The 12373-nt window shown below is 41.4% G+C and overlaps 1 protein-coding gene across 1 annotated transcript; it reads right to left on the reverse strand.

Annotated features, from left to right (window-relative positions):
- Positions 1-237: 237 nt before the first annotated feature.
- txk (TXK tyrosine kinase) lies at positions 238-9905 on the reverse strand. Its single transcript, XM_084543943.1, has 16 exons — positions 9725-9905; positions 5977-6028; positions 5477-5558; positions 5269-5394; positions 5126-5190; positions 4974-5033; positions 4781-4835; positions 4076-4155; positions 3614-3738; positions 3446-3520; positions 2545-2716; positions 2243-2459; positions 1887-1951; positions 1406-1524; positions 856-1013; positions 238-683 (listed from the first exon to the last, which is right to left on the reverse strand). Exons 1-16 carry the CDS (start codon positions 9735-9737, stop codon positions 612-614), a joined length of 1536 nt encoding a protein of 511 aa, XP_084400069.1. The 5' UTR covers positions 9738-9905; the 3' UTR covers positions 238-611.
- Between the last annotated feature and the right edge of the window lie 2468 nt (positions 9906-12373).

Below are 12373 nucleotides of genomic sequence, written 5' to 3' on the forward strand. Positions count from 1 at the left end.
TTAATTTCATTCCTGAAGTCAAAGGAGGCTCTCTGCCACCACCTACTGTCCTTTTTGCTGAACTGCACATTTTTGAAATTGCTGCTTCCTTTTATAATTCACAGCACTGAACATATTTAAATTAATATATATATATATATATGAAGAATCTGAGCTCATTAAAAACTCATAAAAAGGCTAAATTATAAATTATTATTATTATACACCTCGTGGACACAATTACATACAAACACATACATGTGTGCTACTACAAACGTGGAGGACTTACATAGTTTGCCAAATTCTTTATTGTTAATCCATGTGAGGCAGCCATTGTGCGCATGCAAACTTCAAAAACCCGTAAATCTACTGCATTAGTTTGTAACAGGCCATTGTCATAAAATGTTGAGTTTCCCGTGTGCAAAATAAACTTCAAATGCAAAATAATACACAGAAAAGTTATAAAGTTTTTTTTTTCAAAACTACAAATACATCACAGTATGGAGACAAAACTTAATTAAAATAAAATATTTACAATTACAAAATACAGCTTCTGTACAGTCATGTCAACAGTAAAAAAATAAAAATAAAAAAGGCAGTTTGAAGATCAGCAGTATAATACTCTGTGTGTGTTAATCTGGATTTTCTGCCAGTTTTCGGATATCCTCCAGGAGCTCAGAGAACGGGGGCCGACCCTGAGGCTTCTACACCACGAATTACCACCGAAGAAGAACCGAAGACATTGAAGGGGAAGAAGAAGAAGAAGATAATCAAGACCAGAAATGTGCTGGATTTGACTAAATCAACTCAAGTGTGACAATCTAAATTTGCAAATGTGTACCAGTCCAATGAATATATGAAGGAGTGGTGCGGTACCTCGTGCCAGCAGCGGTACATGATGGCGTACAGCGATTGCGAGGCGCGATGAGGTCGGTATAGCCGGATCCCTCTGGTGATGTCGTTGACTACGTCCAAGTTGGAGCGGTTTTCAAACGGAGTCCGACCCTCGGCAAAGATCTCCCACATCACCACACCTGCACACGGACACATACATGAACATAATGTACCGTTAATGCCGCCTGTAGATTATATTCTTTAATCTCAGCAGAAACGTAAAAACGTAGCGTGGAAGTGAGATGGACTTCCCTGACCAAACATTTTTGTGGTGGAAAGTTGGTCTGGATTCTCTCAACTGGGAACTGATTATGTTCCAGCAAAGATCTGGTACTCAAACCATTTGGGGGGCGGGGCTTAATGTATAACAACTGGTTGGAGGACTATCCAGTTGATGATCTATAATGAAATATTAAAGTGTGTGGAAATTCCGAGCTAGAACAAAAAGTACAGTGCATCAACAATTTCTCAGGCATTTGTTTTACTAATAATAAGACGCAGAGCTTATTATGGTGAAGTCAGTCTTCCTCACCGAAGGACCAGACGTCGGACTTGTTGCTGTATTTGCTGTAGTGGAGAACTTCAGGAGGCGACCACTTCACCGGGAACTTGGCACCACTGGAACTGGTGTACTGGTTGTCGAGAACATATCTGGAAACGCGAACACAGAGGAGAACGTCTGAGGATACCTGTAAGGCTTCTGCCAGCAGCTAGTGAGCTTAGCCTAGCTTAGCCTAGCACATATAACAAGGTACAGCGCTAGCCTAACTCTCGGCGACATCTTAAGCCCACGTTACACCAGTTCACCAATTCAGTATTTCTAGAAACAACATTTTAGACTCCAAGTCATATATTATTCAAATTATTTAGCTAAACAGACAAACTTTGTTACTTTTCTGGGAGGTTGTTATGCTAAGCTAAGCTAAGCTAAACTAAGCTAAACTGATGTAACTTGTAGCACTCTATGGCATATTTCCCCTTTAAACCTTGTAAAAGTAAAATGGCGGCCATACCTGGTCATTCCGAAGTCGCTAACCTTAACCACGTTGTTTTCACTAACCAGACAGTTCCTGGCTGCCTGCGTGAGAAAAACAAAATAAGAAAAATGGGCTACGGAGCCATTTTACCCAAGAGGCTGTGCAACAGGTAGTACAATTTAAAATATATTCACACAAATACTATGAGGTGATAAAAAGCTGGGCTAAGCTCTAGCTAAAGGAACATTCAACATTTGTGCACTGACAGCACATGACACATGATTACAGAGCTTAATAAAATATGAAATATTTGCAATTAGTTCCATCGTGACCAATAAAAAAATGCATCGGTGCATGTCATGGACACCAACACCATGTACCAGGTGACTCACCAGGTCTCTGTGGATGAAACTATGGGCCTCCAGGTACTCCATCCCCTCGCAAACGTCCTGGCACATGGACAGAAGCCACGAGTCCTTCAGAGCTCCGCCCCTCTGCCGAAGGAAATTCAGCAGGCAGCCGTTCTCCATGAACTCAGCCACGATCAGCAGGGGGCGCTGCTGCAAGCAAACGCCATACAGCTGCACCAGTTTTGGATGGCACAACCTCCTGCGAAAGAGAAGAAAAAAACAAACGCAGAAAGTTTGAAGGTGCACTTATTTTGCCGATCTTCATCCTTTCTTTCCGTCCTCACATCATGACTTTGGCCTCCTCGATGAAGTCCTCCTGATACATGGCCCCCTCCCTGATAGCTTTGATGGCCACTCTTTGCTGAGCCCTCCACTTGCCAAGCCTCACCACGCCGAACTGGCCGCTACCCAGCTCCTTCATGAACGTCAACTCACTGGGGTTGATCTCCCACTTCTCTGAAGGATGGAAACCAAAGCAGGAAGACAAGAGGGAAGACAAAGAAAGTCTAATTAAAAAGAAGTTCAAACAGGGAGAATACGCTCCCCAAAATTTACTTTTAGTTTATCACATGATTATGGCATCCTGAATTTAGGCTAAATAGCTCCAATAAATCATCTCTGGAGGTAAAATTTAAATTTACAATCCAACCTTTCTTAGGGAAGAAGTTGTACCATCTGATGTGTAAAACAAGAGATCGTCTGCATATAAAGTTATAGACATCTGGTCTTTCTGCTGACACAGGGTATCTGGTCATCTGAATTTCTCTCTGAATCTGGAGAAGAACCAGGTTTATTTAGTGCTGAACACAATGATCCATGCCTGGACCAGAGAGACCTGGACCAGTGGTCACCGTGGAGACTACTTCCTGTTTTATTGAAGGAAAATACATCTAAATTAAGTCTAATTTTAACTTTCTCTTGTTTGTTTCAGACAACAGGGGGAAATGTTTCTTTTTCTTCTACTTCTGCATTTTTTGAAGTTTGTTTTTGGATTTAAAAATAAAAGTGTTTTTCCAGTTTTCGTTCCTGGTTTTAAAAACAAACTTAACCGCTACCTGGCAGCTTAAACTACTAGACACAGAATATATTATACCTGGTAAAAACTTAGCAAAGATATTACTGATTTCTAGTTGTTAAATGATACATAGAACAGATTTAAGTAAAATATGTAAAGTATTTATTCACCTGAGCTGAATCCTGCCGTGGCGGGCACACATCTCCCCATCGGTCCTACTGCGTATCGCAGCCTGGTCACTAGACCTACACATTGACACACGTCATATAGAGTGAAGCATTAAATGTTGCACGCAACAGTTGCCTTCGCATTCACAGACGACCCATGTGTCTTTGTACCTGCTGCGTTGTGTTCGTGGTAGTGTATAACATCAGGTATGGAGCTGAAGGTGTGTTTCTCAGCCAAGTAATATTGTCCGGTGTCACTTATTTTGATCTGGTAATGCCGAATGTCCCCGTTAGCACTGCACACAAGACAGAGAAGTTTAAAGGTAAATATTCACTGTAAACGTGGATTTTAAAGTCAGTCTGGGATCTTGATTGTGAAGATATCCTTCAGCAGATCCTTCCTGCTGCTGTCAGGCTCCACAACGAACACTCTTAATATGTGCAGTATTACTACACCACAAGTGTAAAAATTTCTCACAATATTTCTATCTGATTCTATTTCATTATTTATCTTTAGCTACTCTTTTTGCTCTTGTTATTTTTTATTCTACATTTTCTGTAAGCTGTTGTAAACTGCAATTTCCCCATTGCGGGACTAATAAAGGTTTTTCTTATTATTCTTATATAAATCACCTTGATGTCTTGGTGTAAACAGAGACGGTGTAGACTCCCTTTTGACTGGACTCCCGCACCACGAAGCCACCCTCTTTGTCCTGGAAAACAACAGGATGTAATAAAAGTGGTTATTAATGTGACCCTATAAGGCCCAAATTAATTTGTTTTTCGATATTTCCCTGAAATTCATGTTCTTTATGTGTCTTCTGCCCCCTGGTGGATTTATCCAGGCTCTGCAATCAGTAGCCTTTGACCTTTGACAGCTTTCATGGAATTTTTCAGTGACGAAAAGAATAAAATTTATGTTGTAACTGATATTTCAACATGAATATTTATTTAACTTAACATATTACAGAATATTGCTTTATATCCTAATGTTCTAACGACACAGAGGTTCACTTAGTAATTATTGTCTTTTGGCGTCCTCGATCACTTCAGAGAAGAAATTCAGAGACACAAACATTTGATTTTCTGTCAATTGTTGCCTGAACAAGGGGATTTTATTTAAAGGTCGTTTAAGCGCGTGAGTCTGAAATGACTATTATTTCACATGTCATTCTACTGTCAGATAACACAAAGACAAGCAGTAGTTGGAACACGCTAGAACAAACAACTGGATCAATTACAGAATAATTAGTCTGTAATTAGGAAATAATTAGGAAATGTCGTATAATTGATATTTTGCACATATACATGTAGATGTGGAGGTAGAAAGGTAAATACCTCCTGTCTCAGCAGCTGCTCGGCTTCTGTCCTGGTGATGTTCTTGCAGTACCACCTTTAAGAAGGAAAACCATGCCTTAGATCACTAGGGGTCGCAGTTCTGAGACCCTGAACTAAAATGAGTTTGACACCTCTGCCTTACACCATTAAATAAAATAACAATTTGAAACTGATGGACAATATTATGACTTACGGATTTGCCTCAATTCTATTTTTCTCTGTCACGTAGTTACTGGGGATGAATCCTTTATTCCTGATGGAAACAGAGAAAAACATGAACGACAACGCCACTTCAGGACGTTTTCAGTGACGATGTAGACGTCTGATGGATTTAATCTAACGTACCCGTGTTTGTCCTGCGCCCTCCACCACAGCTGGTCTTGCTTGTGGAGGATGATGTACTCCTCGCCCTGCGGACGCGACACGTTACCTCGACACGTCTTCGTTTTAGTTTGTGTGTTTCTTGAGAGTTTTGCGTGTGTTTGTACCTGTTTGAGCGTGAGGTCGGTGTCCTCCTTGGCGGTGAAGTCGTACATGGCGACGACGCTGAGCAACCCCTCGCCTTCCTCGTCGTCGGGTGGGGGAAGGGGGAGCTTCCTCCTCGACCGCTCGACCTGCAAGGGAGACAAAGGAAACATTAATGAGTAGAAATTAGTCAGAAAAAGGACAAAAGCACCTTAACACACTCGGTCCTACCGGGCGGGCATGTCCGGGGTATCGTCGACCCGGGAAACAACGAGAGCTGCGGTCTTCCACCTCCATCCTGGTACTGATTTCCCTGAAATAAATAAACAAATAAATAAATAAATGCAATCCGTGTTACGTTTGTGGACTCGTTTAGACCTCGCGTCAACATTCGAGCATATGTTCACAAGTGGTTAACTTTAACTACATATGTTCACACCGGGCATTAAAATGTGTCCCCAACCACCACTTGACATCTAATCTCAGTTTCAAACTCTGTATACAAACAAATATCATGTGGTCAGTAGAATATTGTACCAGCTGCTGTCTCTAATGGATCTCTACGTACTGTTGGATCAGAACCATGAACAGCTGGTTGTTGTGCGTGTGTGTGTCATGACTTGGCTACATGAGGCATATTTTGGAACAAGCTGTAAAGATGTTAGTTATTAGATTAGATGTGAACCGTGTAGACCGTTTGCACCCTTAGACATCCAGCGTCTGTACTATACCTGGTTTGAACGGCACAGCAGCAGCAGCAGAAGATAGAGTGGATGGAGTGATCTGGAAGAGGAAACAAAACAGACAAAAACTTACATCAGAACTGGTGAAAATGGGGGCTTCACAGCTCACAGCAAGAAGGTCCCGGGTTTGAATCCATGGGCCAGGTACTCCAGCTTCCTCCCACCGTCCAAAGACATGCTGATTAGGTTCATTGGTGATTCTAAATTGGCCGTAGGTGTGAGTGTGAATGGTTGTCTGTCTCTCTGTGTTAGCCCTGAGATAGACTGGAGACCTGTCCAGGGTGTACCCCACCTCTTGCCCGATGACAGCTTGGATGGGCAGTTACAGAAGATGAACGAATGAATGACGGAATGAATGGTGAAAATGCTGATAGTCTTTGGCGACACCTGTGGTGGTAAGCTGCAACTGCACTTGCCAGAGATTTACAGCAGTGACTTTGACGGTAACGTTGTCACAAACCATAGACTGGTAGAAAAATGGACGCCATGACTGCTCCTCAACAGTGAAGCGAAAGCGAGTATAGCTCCCCCTGGTGGCTCGTTGATAAGTTCCGCCCCTTCAATGTTAGTGAGACCAAACTAAAACTAATCATTTTTATCCGTCATTTTAAGTTGTTAATATAATACTGATGCATGTTCAAGTGTTTTCTGAGAAGTTGCGTTTGAGTTGTTTGTTTCTACAAAAAGGGGACATGACATCACAATGATTGACAGTTGCCGTTGACAACCGCTCTGTCAAGCGCTCTCGTTGGAACGTCAAAATAATTGTTTATTTCAGTCGTTAACCAAAAGATGGATCGACTTCTCTGAAAAAGAATTGATAAATTAAATGATTGTAAAACGAATCGTATAATTCCTTTGTTTTCCCTGTTTGTGACAAGCCTGGCTATATTTGACAAATGTATGTTCACTGTACGTAAAATCGTCCCAATCTGAGGTTTTATGGAGCCAGATTAAAAACTAGTCTCTTACAACTACAGTAAATTGTTGATCAGATAAGGCTCCGTTTTCTGCACTAAACAATATTAAAGTGTCTTTTCAGTGCAGCAGTTATGTTTTTAATTATTATTCGTATTATTGGTGATTTAAGTGGCGTAAAGAGGCTGAAGCATATATTCACTGGTCACTGCTCTCCATCCAGAAATAACTGACAGCATGAGGAGTTTGTCTGTTTTAGTTGAACTGTCTCTCTTCTCAATGTGGTTTTGAGTAGGAGGTCTTTGTCAGGAAGTATAGTTTCCTTTTCAGCATAACTAACACCCTCGTTGTGTGTATGTGTGCCTATGCATATAGGTGTGTGCGTGTGCAGAGACACACGGCTACATGTCTTCCTGTGTGACTACGGAGCTTGAGAAAAACATACGCGGGCGAGACGACGGCTGTCATGTGATCTCCAGGTGACGGCAACAAACAGACAAATCCCTGAAGACGAAGTCGTCGCCATCATCGGGGAATGACAAACTCTCGTCTGGCGGTTTGCGGCGAACCGACCGACAGCCCATTGACTCGTTCTTCTGATGTTTCAAACCTCCACGCAACATTTGAGTTTTGGACAAAGGGAACAATCAGAGCTTCTGATGTTTGACAACAAAGAAAAACAAACTGACCTTCCTGTTGTTACAAAGGTCTTTACATCGCATACTTTTATATAAATGTGATCTACGGCACAAGAATTCTGAACAGAAGTCAGAAATCTGAATAAAAACCTCCTGATGGACGAGGTGTAGAAGTTCTGGTGGTAACCTTTACTACTCATCTACTAATAAATCAACATCAGGTTGAGGAGTTTCCAGGAGGGACAGAAACATGGAGGTAGAAAAACAAAGATGAACCAAGTTGGAATCCATGTGGACAGAGACGATGGAGACGTGGAGACATCTTGGTCATCTTCTAAGACTCTTGTTACGACTGGCTTGTTGACCGCAACAAAGTTGTACACTTAAGACATTCAGGACTGGAGGAAAGACTTCTTCATCTACATCGTCTTCTTCTCATTTACCTTCTTCCTCTTCTCCTCTTCATTATTCTTGTTCATCTCCTCCTCTTTCTTCTCTTTTCTTTGTCTTCTCCTTCCATTTCTTCTTTTTCTTGTCCTCCTCCTCCTTACCCACCTACCCTGACCATGAACACTACTTAATCCTAATTCTAAATTAACATATTGACATTAGACGAGATGTTGGGTTTGAAGACACAAACAGATTTTAAAACAGTTTCTACCGGCAGGCCATCACCAACCAAATATTCACACTATTTGTGAATTTTTTGTGTATTTGTGTAATTTTCAATTTTTTGTTTTCCTCCTATCGACAGCTCAGCTGCTCAAAAAGCTTCCTGCTCAATTCAGTTCGAATCGACAGTAAATGCAAATAACTCAAGTTAAACACCTGTCAGGACTTTAATTGATCATTCCAGTAGTTTTAATGCTACATGGTGTATTGCTGCCCCCTGCACGGTAAATTCACGTGCCACACTTTGGATTCTACTTGCTTTCCTCAGTGTTTCTGCTGCTTTGATCCCGTCCTGATCTCCCATTCTGCGGTTTGATCAAAATACCAGTACATACTTTGTGTTAATCATGAGTAAAACAGTAATAATAATAAAAATAATAACTTTTATTGCCTACATGACATTACATTTCCTGCAGATGAACTCATACAAGAACTACAACAACTGAAATCCTTGTGACTGGGCCACAGCTGTTGACCAAACAAACCGGTTCCCTCTGCGACAACTTGAGTCATATACTGAGAAACCTTAGTCAAACCTGTTTGACTCCAGGTTTTGAGTCCCACGCTACTGAACAAGTCCAATCCCATTTTTGCTATTTGCCAAGTTTGTTCTAACTCTTATCTACATCTCAGGTGCTCAGGTGACCTGCTCAGTTCGTAACTCAGTTCACACTGACAAAAATTGTTCTCGCCAAGAGAAACTTAGAACTTGTTGTTCAAAAGACGCATTAACTTCTGCTCATTTGTTTCTTCTTCTTTTGGGATTTCGGGTAGTTTTGATCCTGTAGCGTGTAAAACTGCCCCCTGCATGGTAAAATCATTTACCGCACTTCAGAGTCTGCTTGCTTTCCACAGTGTTACTGCTGCTTTGATCCCTTCCCAGTCTCTCAAACTACTGTTTGGTCACAATAACCAGATGTGCGACTGTGTTAATCACGAGTTAAATGAATAAATAAATAAATAAATAAATAAAAGGTTTGCACAAGTTTACCTACGAGTGTATTTGCACGCTGCATGCGGACTCCACATTAAAAACATCGGTGTACAAACTGTAAACTGTGGCTCTAATTCGAGTTATTCTGCCATGAAAAACCAGCTTAGACTGAAGACCTGAGGTGATCTTCCTGTCTCTGACTGAAACACAACTGAAACCATTTTAGCAAAGAGACATTTCTCAGTACTCCGTAGATCAGATGTGCTACTCTGCCTTTCTTCGGTCCACATCTCCATGTTGCCTGGGCACAAACGCCGAAGTGATAAATGATCGATGCTCAAAAACTATGAAGCTTTGTCAGCGGAAGAGCATGAAAGTTAATGCTCCTTTTGCTCTGCGTAAAGTGTGGCTTTTGTGGATGTTTCCAATGCTGCCTTTGTTTTTTTGTACCCGGCTGCACTTTAGAAAGTTTTCATCTCATAACCCTCATCACAGACGTTTTTAAGTTCCCACCACAGAGAACCGAGTTTCCGATTAAATATGGAGATTCGACAGTGTGTGCACAGGTACTCACTTGAGTGAATCATGACTGTCTTCTTCTTCTTCTTCTTCTCCTCCTCCTCCTCTTCCTCCTCTATCTCTTCCTCAGCTCCAGCTTTTCTTCCTTGCCTCGACTTTATGAGGGGTCGATGTGATGCCACAGGTGGGGAACCTTGAAGTAGCTGAGCGACAAGGGACACAGAAGAGGTGGAGGAGGAGAAAGAGAGAAAGAGAGAAAGAGAGAAAGAGAGGCAGGTGGGTGGAGGAAGTAGACAAGTGAAGAACACAGAAGAAAGAAGAAACGGGGTGAAAGAATAAGTTTTTTTTTTTATTGTGCAACGGTTGCCGTTGTTGTCTGCCTTCGCCACATCAATCAAGTCCTGAATGTCTGATTTAAACTCAAATCATTTATATTTACAGTGATCACAGGGAGAGAGAGAGAGAGAGAGAGAGAGAGAGAGAGAGTGGGAGAGAGATAAAGACAAAGAGGTAGAGAGGAAGTGAAAGAATGACGTGAATGAAACCGCGAGCATCCGTCGCTGTGAATAACTCCAGGAAGAGCGACACTAATACTGTAAAGCTCGTGATGCACAAATGAACTCTGGTTAAACTGTGTCGCTCTTAGCCTCAGAATTTGGTCGTCTGACTTAAGCAGGTCTTAAACTCTGAGCTAACATTAACTCAGAGACACCAGACCTGAGTGAAACCACACAAGATGATATTTTAATAGGTTTAAATTTACTAAATGTAGCACGGTGGCACTAAACCAACCAACCACCAGTCATGGAGTTCAGACCACATTGCAAAAACTGAAGTCGGACTAAATCAAGGCAAAATAGGAAGTTTCTGTGTTTTAGAGCATTGAATTCTCTTAATAAACGTGTATAACTTGTTATTGTGGTAAGTTAATGCTTAAAATTGGAACGACCACAATTCACAGACAAGTACAACAACTACATTGTCAACGTTAGAATTTCTTATATCAAGCATCTGACCTTTTTCATCTCCTAAGATATTAAAAACAGATAATGACTAAATGTAATTAATTAATTTGTTGTTGGTCTGGTGATGCCCATAGATGAAATACTGTACAGAGCAAAGACAATACTTTCTGTAAAGTCACAACCAGTCAAGTGGTTTGGGGGCAGGGTTTAATGTGGTGACAAACAGAAGAGTAACAGTAGTCATATATGTCATCAGAGCGCCATGGGGTTGACTTAGTTTACAACTTAATGGCTCTGCTTGGTTGGAGGACTATCAAAGCATATATGTATATTTTTTATCTACTGGTTGAAATATGACCCATAATGAAATCCAAATAGCTACTTGTTAATGTCACGATGACGCATTTTATGTTTTCTTTTTATCAACTGACACTGTTAAATGAAGTAACTGTTGCACACGAATCCCTCAGTCAACCTTTTGCCTAGGTGTTGAGCTTCGTCCTAAAACAAAATATAATACTAAAGCTATAAACATGTCATGGGGTTGCAAGGATCCATGTACTGTGATCAAATAGAACTCCTGAGCTCCTGATTATGACACGCAATGTCGTGTCATGTTCACCTTGAGTCGCGAGAACGACGTTGCTAGGCAACTGTTGGCATCTAGAAGCCACCGAGGCTAACAATTAGCAAGCTAACGACAGCTACAAATGTGTAAAGAAAGAAAATTACTGTTGGAAATATCAGCATCAACACGGTGAACAGCAACTGAAGGCAGCAATACCCTTTGAGTCTGGAGCTGGATTCTCACAGCAATGCTTCTAATTGGCTGTGTCTTACCTGCAAAGGTGTGGACCAATCAGCTTGCTGTGAGGACCTACCAGCAGTTATTCCTTACTCTAACTACACAGAGAATCTTCTGCCAACATGCTAGCTATGTTCTTACTATAGTAGCTAGCTGGACTTCCTGGCATGCGCTAAACTTTAATTTGTTAAAGTACTTCTGCTAAGGTTGGAGGATCTTTGTTGTCATGATTACAATAATAAAAACATAGCTAGGGTTATGAAACAAAAGAGCGATGCCAACAGTCTCACGTTGTGCTGGCCCATCCGTCCACCCTGACCTCCTCTACAAGGCACTATGGTCGTCACATCAGTCGCCACCCAAGTACTGTTTCAATACACTGTGCACATCCGATCAAGTATGTTCCAAATACCAGGATGTGTTCTGGCCCCGCCCATTTCATCAAGGACACATTATTAGGTAGCTTCTGTGGACTTTGTACAACCGGGTATCCCAGAATGCATTTCAAATGCGCTGCTGATCCAATTCCAGAATGACTATCCTTCGTCCTCTTCTGAATCAGTCTGGTCAAATCTAAACTACCAAGTACAAAAGTCGGAAGCTCATATTCTTGGTGCTGATAAACTACTGTAAGTCCATAAACGTCTCCATTATACAAGCTACAGCCAGTAGATGGTGCCATCACATGAACATATAAAGCGCTGCTGTCCGAGGCCTACTCTGAGTCAGTTTTGAAATCTAAATGGAAACAATAATCAGAGTGTCAGATTACGGCAACACACCAACAAGATTACTCCTACTTTGCTTCTAATAATAACAGTGGTTGAATGAATGTCGTCTGATGAATTATGTACCCACAGGAAGTTTCAACTCTCTAACAAGCAGATTTTCCTCGAGAAGAACTGAAACCAGCTGCTGACTGCCGTGAAACACA

This window comes from Chelon labrosus (assembly GCF_963514085.1).
Source record: "Chelon labrosus genome assembly, chromosome: 1".
Classification (NCBI taxonomy): Eukaryota; Metazoa; Chordata; class Actinopteri; order Mugiliformes; family Mugilidae; genus Chelon; species Chelon labrosus.